Below are 17,747 nucleotides of genomic sequence, written 5' to 3'. Positions count from 1 at the left end.
ACGCCCTCAGAATCTTCAAGTCTAAACCGTCGACATAAAATCTCTTTTGCAGACACTTGCACCAACATCTTGAACCCAAGTATCATATCCCGTGACAATATGATCAAACTAGCTAGAGAGATGCTCGTCAAATACTAAAATGAAGTTGCCGAGGTGGTCCCCCGGTGTTTACATTTGGAGATACCGCCTCATCGGATTCGAATCCTCGTCGATATTACGTGATCGATTTTTATCGATTCATAAACGCCAACAAAAAATTAGTGTTGATAGCTTCTTCTTCAATGTTCATATTCATTGAAAACCCGTTTCATTTGTGTTGTAAATATTCAACTTTTGTTCCCTAATAAAATACAAGAATTTTTTCTTTTAAAAAAAGATAAAATTCAAAAAATGAAAACACTAACCCAAGGAAACCCCCCCTTGTATAAAACAAAACACCCATTTTCTCCATTAAAATATAGCCCTCCAATAGCAGTCTCTCCTTTTTAACCTCTGTCCTGAAATTACATTAGTATTTTACAAAGACAAAAAAGTTAAATGATAGTAATGAAAAATATCAAGTATACCACAACACTGAAGGATTTTGCTCTATCAATTAGCCATGGCAGCGGCTCCGGAGATTGGTAACCTTTGCTACAAAAGTTTGACAATGGTTCCAATACTCGTGCCTGCGCCGGCACCTCCATTTCGTCGGATAAGACTCGTCGCTATTTTAACCCTTTTTCCGCTTAACTCGGTACCCTGGGAGCCTTAAACAAATAAACATCTCTCACAAATCCTTTCCCTAATTCACCTATATTTCTCAACAAATCAACTGGATATTTTCCGTCGGTGTCTTCCTCATCTCGTTCCCGTTTCTTCCAAAAGTAAATGTACACATCAGAATTCAATACGATTTGAAGACTATTTTGCATCATGAAATACCATCAGTAGAAACTGTCAGTGCATTGTTAATCATACCTTTGAACGTTCCCATGTTAGACCAATAGCATCGCCTCCCAACGAATCAAACCATAACTTCAATACGTTGGAGAACTCTTTCTGCAGATGAAAAATTAAGATGTAAGCTCAAAAGATCGATGCTGCTAGGGATTGATATCGTAGCTTTTTTCTTAAATAATTACCTCTACATCTCCAACAAAGCACCTTAGTGGATCAAAATTTACCATTAGCTTCGTTTTAAGCTGCTCTAAGCTACCCTTCATATCAGCAGACAATAGGAAAGGGTGGAAAGAATTGCTAGCATTGCCATGAGCCACATGCGTCCCTGACCAAGTCGTTATTATATTAATAATAATAATGTCGCGAGAAATAATAGATAAAAAGAAACTAAAGATGGTGAAAAATGGAAACCTTTTCCTCCTATGAATATACCTTGGTCCAGTTCAGTTGTGAAGAGGAGACGGTTTGGGTAAGGTAATCTATCCCCATGGAGAAGGATAACAGCATCATACAGGCTCAGCGGAGTTCGGAAAAGGCACTGCACAGAAAGTGGCTGATATAAGTAATAGGTTTATAAACAACGTGATAGCAGGAAAACAGTAATGGAATACTAAACGTCGACAAGTGTGAATAAAGCACCTCCCATCCATGGGTATCAGTCTGATTTTTCAGTATGATTTTGTCAACAAGCTTGCACTGCTTCGAGCATAAGCCACCAACCTTTTAAGCTCCTTTTGCATCAACGAAAGGCATCAGTTAAAAGATATAAGCAGTTTCACAACTACTAGTACTAAATGTAGCAAAATTCAAATCAGAGGGATCACCAACCAATAGATTTGGTGAGCATCTGGTCCAAGCTTCAGATGACTTGTCATAATCAGTAACCAGGAACATGGCCTTGCATTCGATTTGGGTGTTTTCTTTGTAGGCTTTTCTACTTTGCGTAAAGTTATCCTAGACAAGCAGAACAAACATGAAAGAACATTATCGTTGACTCTTAATTATTAATCATTCTCTGAACTGCTGAACTTACATCAATCTCTTTCTCATCATTTTGGCTCAGATCACCATTTATATCAACAATCAATGGAGAAAATCCCAATCATGTTCTGCTAGAAGTCGCAGGAACCTGATATTCAACATAAAATTAAAAAAGGAAAAGTTAAAGGGAACATCAGTCGTCATTTTATGTAGTCCTTCACTGCAGTTTTAGTATTGTTGCTGGATCGATCAACAGCAGAGAGCCATGTAAGTCAATTGACAACACATTTATAAAGTAGGATTCACTGTCATCATTTTATATTTTTAGTAAGTGCAACTTCTAAGACCTTGCAGTAGCAAATCACATATAAAATCAAACTAGAAATTCATATTCAATCGAAGGTGAATCACACAACACAATTTGTTTAAGTAAAACACAGATTCATCAGCATATTTGGGTAAAATAAGAAAAAGAAATTCAGCATTAAATGTTTTGAGGAGCAAGAAAGATTCTTACTAAATGAAACGTCAAAATGAAAGAGAGAAATCAACCTTAAGAATCCAGCGATCCGAGAACAGGGCACATGATATGGTAGAGGCTTCAAAAAGAGGTAGGCGACTAATAGTTCCACAGCCTCTTCTGCCAAGCAAGCTGAAAAAAGATGTGAAGCAAGCCACCGTTTTGCAAGCCTTCACAAACAGAATCCACAAAATTAGTGAAAGATTACAAATCTTTTCTTTAAACCAGATGAAATAATTTCAAAAATTAAAATCCAAATGAAAGGACTCTACAAACTAAAACAAGTCAAATTGGCACCTAACAACAGGCCCAATATTGGGTAACGGAACTGTAATCCATTAATCATGCTTGCATGTTGACTACGAACAAAAGTACTTTATCAGGAGCTGAAACCCGCTTCGTTTGATCACGTCCAACTACAGATAAACAAAATCCTTAACTCTACTGACAATAGGTCAATAATAAATACTTCACATATCAAGATGAGAGTTCATACTTTCTTTGTTCACCAGACTTAGCCCCCTCTCATGCAAAATTCTAAGGCGAAATGCATATCCACCCATGAAAACATCCACATCTTCCTCAGAAGCAGTGCATGTCATCCCCCAGTTATCCTGGAGACTGCCATAACACTTCATTAATTAGAAAAAAGAAATGTTAGATTTAACATAGCCTAGGGTTAAATGCGGCCTTCTTAACTTACCTCTCAGCAATTTTGAGAAGGAACACTGCTTTAGTTTTCTCAATTAAGACATCATCCATTGGCCAATTTCCAGAACCCTCCAACTAAATAATCAGGGGAAAAAATAAATTAAATCAATTTTCTGAATAAGAAAAAGAAAAGAATCACTTGGCAAAATAATAACATGCCTGAATCAAAACTTCAAGTGACTGGACAGAGAGTGGGGTCAAATTATGTAGCCTTTCCACATCAAGCTTTTTATTTGCCACAGGATGAGCTTCAGGAGGAAAAACAGATGTATACCTGAAAGCTGTGAATGCGATTAAATTAAACCAAAAAATCATGACTGCTTATTCAAACAGCAGGTACCAGCTTATCCATTGCTTCAAGGAACATCAGAATAACCCTTGGACCCCAAAGCCCACAAAATTCCTCAAAAGATTAAAAAAATATCATATGAGGAAAGCTTTTCTAAGACGAAAATACCAGAATCGAGAGGCTGAACACTAGATATCCTCAAGGGAACATCTTCAATAGAGTGCAAACGTTTAGACAATTCTTCAAATGCTCCAAGCAGTCTTCCAGACTGTGATACCAGGTCTAAGAAAATGGTATCATCAAAGCATGCATGATTAACCATAGAGGAAAAAAAAAGTCACTGCAAGGATTTAACAGTTAACGTGATTACCTTTACCATCATGTAGAAGAGAAAAATCAAGCTGATCCACAACTGAGACGATATCCTTTTCCAATAAAGAAAGATGGCGCTCTAGTAAAAACTCAACAATTCTTTTTAAAATGAGATGTCTTGAACTCTGCTCACTTTCCCACACTATAAAAACGGTGAGCATCAAGATTAACCTCTCTTCATACTTGCTTGAAGAATAGAGTTTGCAGTGTTAATTAGACAACTTAGTTCTCGAATAAAAAATGCGGGATCAAGACTTCCTAACCTGTGCTTTCCGCAATTTTACCATCTTGAAATCTTCGGAGCTCAGCCTTTTCACCCCAAAATTTTGGAACATGAGAGCCTGTTGCAGGAAAATGAAGATTAATCCAAACGCAATAGCTAGGGCTATCAACTTATACACATTTTAATAAGAAAATGAAAACAAATACCTCATCTTTCTTTTCAGCATCTGGACCAATATCTACAACCCTAAAAGCCTTCTCTATGGAGCTTACCAAAATTCCAACAAATAATGGCTCACAATCAAGTGCTGATAAGCCCTGGATTCATGCATAGGATTAGTAGAATTATAATTTAAAAAAATAGAAACTGAAGTCAATGGTAGGCTCTACATTTTCAACATTAAAGTCTGAATAAGTGTTCCTCCAAAAAACACGGATGAACTTTGCTCTATCATTTAATCCTTGATTAAGCAGATTATGTACATCCTGCTCATACACTCTCCAACACTCATCGTCCAAGCAAAATCCCAGAGAATAAACATCTCTATTTCCTTTCAAGTTCAACCTGACAAGGGAATAGATGTGAATAATCATTACAAAGTGATAAACTTCACAAGCCTCCAGAAAGCATCATAAATACAGGTAGCAACAGGAGTGCATCATTTGAAAGTAGCTTTAAACAGCTAGGCACCAAGAGAGAGATGCATTTAGTAAGATCACAAATTGTTTACTTCAAATTCGAAGCAAAATCAAATGATAATGTCAAGTTACTCACAGACCATATAACTCTTCCTTGGTTGATGCCATAAGATCAAAACAGAAAGTAAAGACAATAATTAAAATTGGACACAAATGCTTCTAAATTCTCAAATGCAATTGTTTAATAACCAGAGGATGGAACAAACTGAATTCATGATCACAACTACCACCTATTGTTTTCTATGAGACAAGTAACAAAGAAAAACGATGATGTTATTGATGCACACCTAAAGCAATAATCGTATCTAGAAGCATTATCAATCTTGGTAGCAAACATTTCCTCAAATCCACAAAAACAATGATGTTATTGATGCATACCTAAAGCAATAATCGTATCTAGAAGCATTATCAACCTTGGTAGCAAAAATTTCCTCAAATCCACCATCTCTGGATTTCTCTAAACACCTAAGCGTCAATGCAACTTCATCTTGTAGCTGATTGTGGGAGGAAATACACATTTCTTAGAAAATTTGATGCAGTTAGAATTAATGAGAAATTTAAAGATGCCATTTCAAATTATAGTAGTAAAAGTTAATATATAGGTATTGAATCTTTTGAAGAATAATGCTGTTGGAATTTTATAAAATCATCATATAGGTCTTTGAACCGTGATTATATGGGGACTCGGCCACCAATTATTGCTAAATAATAGTACCTCGGAATAAGCAACATTTGATATTCTGAAAGCCAAATTGACACGAGTTGAAGAATTAAGTTGCTCATTTCCCTGCAATTCAAAAGCCCAATGATATATACATGAATGAATATCAATGTAAAATACAAGGTACAATACAAGGTACCAAGGTTAAATTTTAAACAACAATCAATTAAAGAATGGAGTCTTGAAAATGTTTAGTAGGAAGTTCAAAAATCAATTACTGCTATACCTTAAAAGTTAAAACACAATATCTAGACTAAAAATCCACTTGATGCTCAACCATGGATTGGACAGTTCAGAAAAGGGTATCAAATTTCATTTTGGCTATTTCAATCACTGATCTAGAAAATGAAAGTTCACAAGCATCCACAACATGTTGTGTCCAATTAAGTTAACTTAAATAATAGAACATTTAAAAGGATCACATTCAAGGATCATACACCAAAAGGTACAATAGCCAACAAATATTATAACAGACCTTTGAGGAATCATTCTGGTCTATTGTTGGAAGGTAAAGTCCATGTTTCCACAATGGATAAGTTTCTGTGGAACAATGACAATTTGAAATTCTAATTAAATTTGACAATTACTTATTAGAAAGACACAATGTTTGAAATGCATACCAATAAATTTCAATGTGGCACGAAATATCCCATTGGCATCATATCACGGTTAATCTTATTTGTAGCCACAAGGTATGACACTAGAATGGATATTAGAAACCCATTTAAGCAATCATGAACATATATCGAACTTCTCAACCTAGCCCAGACCTGCACCAATAGTATACTAAAATTACAGATGCAATGTATTGGCATGAAAAACACAATATTTGAAATGCATAATATATGACATCATACCTTCAGCAATATTAAGGCCTCTCCCAATTCCTTCCATCCAGAAAAAAGTTTCTTAACAAATTCTGAATTATCCTCCAAATACATGTCTTCCAATATGCTACAATTATATATTGGTGTAGGCTGAGGAACATCACCTTCATTACAATTATAGACATACATCATCAGGAAAAAGAAATGGACATTCACCCTAGAGCACAAGAAAAAAATTGAATCGAGTAACCAACAACTAATAGTACCTGTATTTAGAGCTCGAACATTGTTCCGCTTCACATTCAACTTTGAAGGATTGAATAGGGATGTTGCAGTGGGAATTATTCTTATAAAAAGCCCAGGCACTTCATCAAGGTTTGCAGCTACAATGTCATTATTTAAATTTCACTAAATCAGGGGTTGTCTGAAAAGTTTATGGAACTAACAACTCATCATATTGCAACAAGGTTGATTTTAGTGAGAATTCAGAAATAAACCTGGATAGACAACCAATACAGGTTTTCTAGCCTCATTTTGCAGAGTGGACCATTCAACCTTCTGAATTGATGAAGAGGATTGCAAGTACTTCTTAATAACGCAAAGGTAAAGGCATCTTTTAGCGTGATATCGATAATTTAGATAGTCTTTCTCATGAAAACATTCCTGACATATTTAAAATTGTTAGAAAAAAGAACCAACCTTTGAAACTTCATATTAATGAACAGATTATCAAACCCAAATTAAAACCATCAGAGTAATTTCTAACTCATCAAATGATAACAACGAAATTCAAGCATTTTATTTAATGCTTCGCACAATTGCATAAAATAAACTTCTCACATGCTACGCATGAAATATATACGCTACAAGCTAATTGAATACTAAAGCAAATAAAACATTACAATTTGAAAATAAATGCACCTTCGGTAACCGGAGGAGAAGATCAATATTAGTATCGGGTTTGCTACACAACCTATTGAATAACTTCCACCAATTTCAATAGACTCCGGCTTCTTAAATTTAAATTCTGCTTTGTCTGCGCCAATATCTCTCACAAAACTCGGAGCCCAATCCGCAGTAACCTTGGAAAATAGATTCATTACCATTCCCCTCCCGTTTATGGGGTAAAAACAACTAATTAAACAAAGAATTAAAATACCTGAAGATCTTCAGGAATTTTATCTAGGGAAAATTTGATGGCGGCAACGGTATCATCGACTAGCTTGGTAAGTTCAGGAGAATAATGGAGACGAACCTCTTTCAACAACTCTTGAACTTTAAACTCCATGGAGGATATGCAGATTTCAGTCTCCATGGTTACTGGTGTAAAGAGATGGGAGTTTGGGTTTAGAGAGCTAGGGTTTAAGCAGAAGGTGCAGGGTTTAAACGAGAGGAAATTTCAAAATATACTAAAATGATAAAGATCGGGTCTAGTAGGGAAGCTGCCTGTTAGCCCAATACCTTATTTAGTCCTTCATATTCAATTTCACGATCCATAGGAAACTTGATGTCAAAAGAAGGCTTGGGCCGGGAACTGAAAGTGCAGAGGTAGTGGGAGGATTTAACGATTTGGCTGCAAGGATAGTTTGAGAAGATTTGTGAATGTATTTTTTTAAGTATACCTATAGGCTTTGACGACTTTATTATTGTTTTTTCTAGTTTCACCATTGATTTTTAATTTTATCAATTTAATTATTTAATTTTTAAATAATATCAATCATATCATTTGTCGTTAACATTTAATGCAGTTAATAAAATTTGGTCATAATTTTAATTTAATTCAATAAATTTAATCATCTAATTGAGACACATGTTATCGATCTTTAATATTTATACATCCACAATCTTTGACGCGACGTTTGACATAATTAAACTTGATAGTTGACATCCATATTAGCAAATTTTATCAATCTATTAACAAACATAATAAATCTAGACTTGACATCAACCATTGTATAATACTATGAAAAAAAGATAGAAAGAGTCTCTTTCTATTTTATTTTTCTCCTTTGTTCCTAAATTCCCTTAATACTTTCATTTATTTCGTGAAAAATGTTGATTAATAATCATTTAATTACTAACCGTGACTTTTTGGTCAAATCAAATATAAAGGAATCAACTGTCGTTGAGATGAACTTATCACTGTCAACCATGAGAATTGCATAAGATGAACATCTACAGACCCGACTATTAGGGAGAGAGCCTTGAGTGAGTGCTAAGGCCCCCCATTTTTTCATTCTTGTAATTGGGACCCTCATTCTTTCATCTTTATAATTAGGTCCTTAAATTTTTAAATCTTATTTTTCACCTTTATAATTGTGGTCCTAATATTATTCAATCTAACTTTTTATCTTTATAATTGAAATCTCTAATTTTTTTTCAATCCCTTTTTTACCTTTATAATTGAGGCCCCTAATTTTGTAATCTCACTTTTAACTTTATAATTGAGGCTTTTAAGTTTTTTTCAATCTCACTTTCTACCTTTTCAATTAAGGCCTCTATTTTTTTTTTCAATCTCAATTTCTACCTTTATAATTGAAGCCCCTAATTTTTTAATCTCACTTTTTTTAACTTTATAATTGAGGCCCTTAAGCTTTTTTAATCTCATTTTCTAACTTTCTAATTGAGGTCCCTAAGAATTTTCGATCTCAATTATACCTTTATAATTGAGGCCCATATTTTTTTCAATTTCAGTTTCTACCTTTATAATTAAGGCCTCTAATTTTTTACAATTTCATAAAATTATCAATTTATCATCCCTTTCTCCATCTCTCTCGTTAATTCATTTAATTTTGAATTAAATCTAATTATATTTGTCTTTTTTTTTTACAAATCTTATTTTTCAATTTACCAAACATTTTTTAATTATTAGTCTTCTCCAATCTCAATCTCACGATAACATAATGTGTTATTCTTTATTTTTTCAATTTATTAATCAGAATAAAACTCCATATCATAATTTATATCTACATTCATTTTTTATTCTCTTAGTTGTATTTAAGATGTTTTCTTAACAAAACAATGAAATTAATATTCGAAAAAGTTTAATAATTTTTCTACGATATTAAATTAATTGTTTAAAGTAATAAAGTATATTTTCCTTCAATCATGATCTATTTTTATTTTCGTTAAGGTTTCCAAAAATATTCGAGATAGCTCTGCATCTATATCAAGTTACATTTATTCATTATCATATAACTTAACCAATGTTACCGATTGATCAATGTTCATGGGAGTTGCGAATAGAGGAGCATGAAAGAGAAGTGTTCCATTTTCCTTGGGAGGCTGACAGTGACAGAGGAGAGGGGCAGAGATACGGATAGAGGCAGTGTTTTTTTTTTTGGTTTGGGGTCTCGTGATCGGAGAAGGCAGATAGGAACATGGAAGACTGTTACCCTACTCACGTGGCCCTTTTTTTAACTACCCAACCCCCTCCTTTTGCTACGACAAATTCCATTGCCATTTGCTCTCAACAATAACCCTTCAACTCACAAACATTTTCGCTTCCTTAATATATATATCAGTACTAGTGCCGTAGTATTTTGCTATACATTTTTATTATACTTGGTTTATATTTTTATCGGGGTTTTTCCAACTGCAATCCCCTTGCCTCTTCGTTTTCATTTGATATTTTCTGATACACCATAGTGTTGAAATTGAGGTGAAAGGGGTGTAGTTTGGGCTTTGATCCTTTGAGTCATAGAGAAACAGATAGAGAAAACAATGCATAGGTGCAGTAGCTCTTTGGGAAACATGACGAGTCAATGTTCATATGGCCTGTTTCAATGCCAAAGCAACTCCCCGTGGCTATTTTCCATGCCCAACCACAGATCTTGCGATGAATCCTTTCATGTCTTTCGTTGATTTCACTCTCCTTGGGAACTGTTAGATTTGTCTAGAAATTAAGTTGACAAGTTGGAAATTTCATCTTAGTTGGTGGCCAACTTATTGGAAATTTCATCTTGGTTGGTGGCCAAACTTTGAACATGTGAATTTCATATTTGGTGGCTAACTTGTACACATTGGAAAATTCTTTGGTAGGTGGCCAAACTTTGAACATATTGTTCTTGAAACTCAACTATAAATAGGCCTAAGTATTTCCATTAGAAATCATCCCAAAAACAAGTTCTCTCTTCCTCTTGTGTTCTTCATTCTCCCACTTTGGGAATTCCAAAGAATTCCATTTGTTGTAATATTGGCGATATAGTGAAGTTATCATCCGGTGTGGTGCCCGAGGAGTAGACGATATTCTCGTCGAACCTCGTAAATTTGGTGTGTTCTCTCCTTTATTGTTTTTTATTCGGTTCTTTTCCATTGTGTTTCAATATTCAATAGTTTGACAGGTTTATCCGATGTGCAACCTTTAATGGTTTTAATCTTGACATTTTAGGTCAATTTTAAAACTACGTTCGTGTGGGAAATAATCCGTTTTCCCCAACAATTGGCATCAAAGCTTCGGTTGAGGTTATCCTGGTGGTTCCGTTGCTGAAAAGATACAGTTCGTGATATTGAATATTGTTCGTTAGAATTAAAATGCCAAAATACGGATTAGTTGAGACATCAAGCTCTTCATCTAGACCGGTGAGAATGGTGATGTCAAATGCAAATTTCTCGGTGGAGTTGTTCGATGGATCCAGTCATTTTGGCATGTGGCAAGGCGAGGTGTTAGACGCTTTATTCCAACAAGGTCTAGACATCGCCATTGAGGAAGAAAAGCCCGAATATATGGAGGAGAAAGAATGGGGAACAATCAATCGTTTGGCGTGCAGCACGATTCGATCTTGTCTTTCCAGGGAGCAGAAGTATGGCTACAAGAACGAGACTTCTGCAAGTAAGATATGGAAAGCTTTGGAGGAAAAATTCCTGAAGAAAAGCTCTCAGAATCGTCTCCACATGAAGAAAAGATTGTTCAGATTTGATTATCAACCAGGCACCAGTATGAATGAACACATCACTGCGTTCAATGAGCTAGTGGAAGACTTATTGGGCATGGATGAAACCTTCAAAGATAAAGATTTGGCTTTGATGTTGTTGTCATCTCTTCCAGATGAATTTGAGCACCTTGAGACAACATTACTTCATGGTAAGGATAATGTTACCCTTAAAGATGTAACTGTTGCTTTGTATAGTTATGAACTCAGGAAGAAAACCAAGAAAGAGAGCAAGTACGAAGCAGTGGAGGTCATGGTGGCAAGAGGTCGCTCGAAAAGTCAAAAGCCAAAGTGGAGAGGGAGATCAAAGTCGAAGTCCAGACTGGGAAAAGATGAATGTGCCTTTTGTCATGAGAAAGGCCATTGGAAGAAAAATTGTCCGAAGCTGAAGAAGAAAGGAAAAGCTGCTCCAGATGCATGTGTTGCAGAGCATGATGCACATGACTCTGACATATCATTGGTTGCTTCATCAACAACATTCCATTTCGATGAGTGGATATTAGATTCGGGTTGCACCTATCATATGTCCCCTAATCGGGAGTGGTTCTCCGATTTAGTGGAACTAAATGCAGGAGTTGTTTATATGGGCAATGACAATGCCTGTAAAACTGTTGGGATAGGTTCAATTCGATTGAAGAATCAAGATGGATCAACCAGAGTTCTGACGGATGTCCGATACGTGCCCAGTTTGAAGAAAAATCTCATCTCGTTGGGAGCCTTAGAATCCAAAGGCTCAGTAGTCACTATGAGAGATGGAGTTTTTAAAGTCACATATGGCGCACTTGTGACGATGAAGGGCATCAGGAAAAATAATTTGTATTACTACCAAGGTAGTACAATTATTGGAGCAGTTGCAGCAGCTTTCGGAGGTAATGATTTGGACGCAACCCAGTTGTGGCATATGCGGTTGGGACATGCTGGAGAGAAATCCTTGCAAATTCTGGCAAAGAAAGGATTGTTGAAAGGTGCAAAGGCTTGCAAATTGAACTTTTGCGAGCATTGTGTTCTGGGAAAGCAGAAGAGAGTGAAGTTTGGCACCACTATACATAATACAAAAGGTATTGTAGATTATATTCACTAAGATGTATGTGGTCATTCAAAGACATCGTCTTTGGGAGGAAACCATTATTTTGTAACTTTTGTAGATGACTTTTCCAGAAGAGTTTGGGTGTATCCGATGAAGTATAAAGATTAAGTGCTTCAAATTTTCCTGAAATGGAAAAATATGATCGAGAACCAGACTGGTAGAAAGATCAAACGTCTTAGGACGGACAATGGATGGGAATATAAAAGTGACCCATTCTTTGACGTTTGCCATGAGTATGGTATTGTTCGACACTTCACTGTTAGACATACACCACAACAGAATGGGGTGGCAGAGCATATGAATCGAACACTATTGGAGAAAGTTCGATGTATGTTGTCTAATGCTGGGTTAGGCAAGGCATTTTGGGCTGAGGCTGTGACATATGCTGGCCATCTCATTAATCGTCTACCGTCATCAGCGATAGGAGGAAAAACACCATTAGAGGTATGGTCTGGAAAACCTGCTACTGATTATGATTCCTTACATGTATTTGGATCCACTGCTTATTATCATGTGAAGGAATCCAAGCTTGATCCGAGAGCAAAGAAGGCTCTCTTTATGGGAATCACCCATGGAGTGAAGGGATTCCGCCTTTGGTGTTTAGACACCAAGAAGATAATTTGTAGCAGAGATGTTACCTTTGATGAATCTGCCCTAGTAAAGAAGGTAACAAGTGAAGCTGTCCAGACAAGTAGTACTCCGCAGCAGGTGGAGCATACTCCAAAACAGGTGGAGTTTCAGCAGATGATGATCCCAGAAGTTGATGTAGCTGATTCTTCAACTCCAATAGAAGAATCAGAAGATGAAGAGGTTCAAACCCAAGAACCATTGGAGACACCAGAAACACTTGCAGTTACAAGGCCAAGGAGAGAAATTTGTAGACCTGCTCGATTTGTTGATATGGTGGCCTATGCTCTTCCAGTTATTGATGATGATATCCCTATCACTTACCAAGAAGCAATACAAAGCTTGGAAAGTGATAAGTGGAAAAGTGCCATGGATGAAGAAATGCAATCTCTCCAAAAGAACGACACTTGGAAACTGGCACAATTACCAAAAGGTAAAAGAGCCATTGGATGCAAGTAGGTATTTGTAAAGAAAGATGGATCTCATAACAAGAAAGATGTTCGCTACAAGGCACGGTTGGTAGCTAAAGGCTACGCTCAAAAGGAGGGAATTGACTACAATGAAGTAATTTCCCCTATTGTGAAGCATTCCTCCATTAGAATATTGTTGGCCTTGGTAGCACATTTGAATTTGGAGATAGCTCAACTTGATGTAAAGACGGCTTTCTTGCACGGTGATTTAGAAGAGGAGATCTATATGACACAGCCAGAAGGATACAAAGATGGTGGTCGTGAGAAATGAGTTTGTAAGCTGAACAAATCGCTATATGGATTGAAGCAATCTCCGAGGCAGTGGTACAAGCGATTTGATAGCTTTATAAGGAGGCAAAAGTATACTAGAAGCAAATATGATCATTGTGTGTATTTGCAAAAGCTCAAAGATGGATCTTTCATTTATCTTCTCTTGTACGTTGACGATATGTTGATCGCTTCGAAGAGTCAAAAGGAGATAGACAAATTAAAGGCTCAGTTGAATCAAGAGTTTGAGATGAAAGATCTAGGTGAGGCCAAGAAGATTCTTGGTATGGAGATAAGCAGAGATAGACAGAGATGGAAGCTTTGTTTAACACAGAAGCAGTATCTGAGAAAGGTATTACAATGTTTTGGCATGAATGAAAATACCAAACATGTAAGTATCCCATTGGCTTCTCATTTGAAACTTAGTTCTCAATTATCTCCTAAAACTAACGAAGAACGAGTGTATATGGCAAAAGTTCCATATGCTAATGCAGTTGGGAGCTTGATGTATGCAATGGTGTGTACGCGTCCTGACATTTCACAAGCAGTTGGAGTTGTGAGCAGGTACATGCATGATCCTGGAGAAGGACATTGGCAAGTTGTGAAATGGATTCTACGGTATCTCCAACAAACCGTGGATGTTGGTTTAGTTTTTGAACAGGATGAAGCACTTGGTCAGTGTATGGTTGGATATGTTGATTCCGATTATGCTGGTGATTTGGATAAGCGTCGATCAACTATTGGGTATTTGTTTACTCTTGCTAAAGCCCCAGTAAGTTGGAAGTCTACATTGCAATCTACGGTGGCCTTGTCTACTACAGAGGCAGAATACATGGCAATTTCAGAGGCTGTAAAGGAAGCAATTTGGCTTAACGGGTTGATGGAAGACTTGGGAGTTGTTCAAAGTCACATTAGTCTCTATTGTGACAGTCAGAGCGCTATTCACTTAGCAAAAAATCAAGTCTACCATTCAAGGACTAAGCATATCGACGTGAGGTATCACTTTGTGCGGGAGATCTTTGAAGAAGAAAAGATTCTACTTCAGAAAATTGCGACATTAGAAAATCCTGCAGATATGATGACCAAGGTGGTAACAGTAATCAAGTTCAATCATTGTTTGAACTTGATTAACATCATGAAAGTTTGAACACCTTCGGGTGTGTGGCGCTTGTGAGCGCAATTAGAGGCACTACAAATTTGGGGAGTTGAAGAAGTTGAGTAGGCTTGGTAATTTCAAGCCAAGGTGGAGATTTGTTAGATTTGTCTAGAAATTAAGTTGACAAGTTGGAAATTTTATCTTGGTTGGTGGCCAACTTATTGGAAATTTCATCTTGGTTGGTGGCCAAACTTTGAACATGTGAATTTTATATTTGGTGGCTAACTTGTACACATTGGAAAATTCTTTGGTAGGTGGCCAAACTTTGAACATATTGTTCTTGAAACTCAACTATAAATAGGCCTAAGTATTTCCATTAGAAATCATTCCAAAAACTGTTCTCTCTTCCTCTTGTATTATTCATTCTCCCACTTTGGGAATTCCAAAAAATTCCATTTGTTGTAATATTGGCGATATAGTGAAGTTATCATCCGGTGTGGTGCTCGAGGAGTAGACGATATTCTCGTCGAACCTCGTAAATTTGTTGTGTTCTTTCCTTTATTATTTTTTATTCGGTTCTTTTCTATTGTGTTTCAATATTCAATAGTTTGACATGTTTATCCGCTGTGCAACCTTTGGTGGTTTTAATCTTGACATTTTAGGTCAATTTTAAAACTACGTTCGTGTGGGAAATAACCCGTTTTCCCCAACAGGAACTCCATCGACTCGTCTCTCGGAAGAAGATGACAAGCATACCCGCCATGAACGTACCTCTGGTGATCCCTGCATGTCTAAATATTGCTGGGAACTGCTCCTAACCACCAAAGCTAGCCGCGGAAGCAATGGAAATGGCAGTAACAGCTCCGACATTGATCCTCTCTTAGCTCGCCGTTGTGCCAACTTCGGCACCAGTTCTACACGACTTTGGAAGAACAGACCAAGAGGTCCAAAGGTAATACAAAAAGACACAAATCCCAATTATTCTATATACGTCTGTCAACCTTTTCGTTGTTTAATTGCAGTCACTTTGCAATGCCTGTGGAATTCGATTCAAGAAAGAAGAAAGAAGGGCTAGTGCAGCAAACGCCATTAATTCCTTACCTTTCTTGGAGACTCAACGTCACAGATAGGGCAACAAGCTTTGTCCATGACTTTATAAGATAAAAGAAAAAATCAATGAATGAATGAAGAAGAAGAAGAAGCAGAAAGAAAGAAACTTCTGTTCCCATTAACTGTCGATATCATGCAATGAAACCCCCTAGTTAACCCGTCACTTCTTCATCAGATATCAAGATCATGCTCAGTTCAGCACCGTTAGATTCGATATCTGATATTTCTTTCCCTGATGTAATGTAATAACATAGGAAGGTAGTACGTGTTTGCTTGCTTATTCAACAATGGTACCTTTTCTTTTTTGCCTTTTAATGTTTATGAGCTGAAGTTTGCTTTACCTCTGGATTCTGTATCTGCTTCACTCTCCTTTCTATTTCCCTCATTTTCACCACTGCAGACGAAAATGGGATTGTTGATAAATCTGATCCTTCAAATACTTTACATTTAACAATTTGTGATTGCTCCGAGCTGGAGGACACTGTGCGTTTCAGGCATATGACAATGCAATAATTTGTCGTATTAAGCCCTTTCGTGTACATGTCTGAAACACACCCTCATATTCCTGAATCTTGACCGTCAAATTGGCCTCTAACACACACACCTTGGGTGATCATTCGGCAATGTTTCTTCAACCATTATTTACTTTACATTGGCCTTATTTTTTCTAAATTAAATTTAATATGCAACATACAAACATTACCGAATTTTCTTGGGAGGTATTGGAACTGGTTTATGAAGATCGATGCGGATTGTATTTGGAGATAGATCGGGATGGGATCGAGGGAGTAGTCATTTTAAATTATTATATATTTTAATTTTTATTCTCCTGAATTTTTTCAGAAATGTTATAAGTTCATCTATTTTTTAAAATTTTAAAATTTATCTCTTAATATAAAATCATGTTTGTTTGCTGTCATGTACGTTGTTATGTATATTAGGAGGCGAAAGCGGATGCCCTTGCTAAAAGGGGAATGGATTGTGCATCTTGAATCTAGGTGGTGTAGCGTGGGGCGTCTTGCCTTGTGCTATGTGGTTGTGGGCTGTTTTGGCGCTGGTCCCTTGAGTGATGACGGTGTCACTGATCAGCAGTGTGTTGTGGGCGTGTAGTATGAGATACTCGAGGTAGGAGTGAACATTCGATCGAATTAAGTTGAGTTAAAAAATTAAATTTTTTAAGTTGACAAATTTTATTTTATAACTCAAATTTGATTTTAAATTATTTTAGTTAAATCGAATTTATAAAAATTGATCGGGCCTAAATATGGGAAATCAAATCAACCACAAAAAAAGTAACAAGATCAACTCTAGAATATACTTTTTTTAAATCAAATCAAGTAATATTCTCCCTATTAATAAATATATATTATATTAAAGATATTTAATATAATCTTAAAACTAATACAATTACTTAAAATTTCAATTAAATACTATTGATTAAAGTTTAGGTCAATATATAAAATTATCACTTATTGAAAAGCTCCATGTATGATTGCTTGCATGTCTGTTTTTTATTTATTTATTAACGCACTCGCAAATCGTAATTAACTTTGTAAATATAATACTTGATCGGTTCCATTTTGATGATAACTGCAGGTTAACTGATGGCTAAACTTTATTTGGTAGCTTCTTCTTCAAGATGGAAACCTTTAATATCTCATGTTCTTTTTTTCTTCTCAGGAGGGGATGGATTGCTCATAACTTGAGCTCTAAAACATTTATCTAATTTCAATCGAGTTTGTTAGCAAATTGATTATGTTTACATTATTTACACATTTGTATTATTTATCTTTTTTGTAGATGATATTATTTTGATTCCATAATATTTGATTAAATAATCACTTTGACTTTTTTAGAGTATCATAGTTCTAACAT

At 36.0% G+C, this 17,747-nt stretch overlaps 1 protein-coding gene and 1 pseudogene across 1 annotated transcript; one reads left to right on the top strand and one right to left on the bottom strand.

Annotated features, from left to right (window-relative positions):
• Nucleotides 1–448: 448 nt before the first annotated feature.
• Nucleotides 449–7,599, bottom strand: LOC120138970 (annotated as a pseudogene).
• LOC120138999 (GATA transcription factor 18-like) lies at nucleotides 7,598–16,012 on the top strand. The gene is made up of 3 exons (XM_039154357.1): nucleotides 7,598–7,664; nucleotides 15,476–15,714; nucleotides 15,785–16,012. The coding sequence occupies exons 1-3, from the start codon at nucleotides 7,598–7,600 to the stop codon at nucleotides 15,890–15,892; spliced, it is 414 nt and encodes a 137-aa protein (XP_039010288.1). The 3' UTR covers nucleotides 15,893–16,012.
• Nucleotides 16,013–17,747: the final 1,735 nt, after the last annotated feature.

The sequence above is a fragment of the Hibiscus syriacus genome, unplaced genomic scaffold (genome assembly GCF_006381635.1).
Source record: "Hibiscus syriacus cultivar Baekdansim isolate YM2019G1 unplaced genomic scaffold, ASM638163v2 tig00110718_pilon, whole genome shotgun sequence".
Classification (NCBI taxonomy): Eukaryota; Viridiplantae; Streptophyta; class Magnoliopsida; order Malvales; family Malvaceae; genus Hibiscus; species Hibiscus syriacus.
Note: the sequence above shows the minus strand (reverse complement) of the source record. Positions and strands in the feature narration are given on the sequence as shown.

Bases quoted from the DNA above. Each gene is read 5' to 3' on its own strand.
- LOC120138999 (XM_039154357.1), top strand. From the start codon at position 7,598: ATGGTTACTGGTGTAAAGAGATGGGAGTTTGGGTTTAGAGAGCTAGGG. The intron at 7,665-15,475 runs GTTTAAACGAGA...TTTCCCCAACAG, and splicing joins GTTTAAGCAGAAGGTGCAGG to GAACTCCATCGACTCGTCTC. The intron at 15,715-15,784 runs GTAATACAAAAA...GTTTAATTGCAG, and splicing joins ACAGACCAAGAGGTCCAAAG to TCACTTTGCAATGCCTGTGG.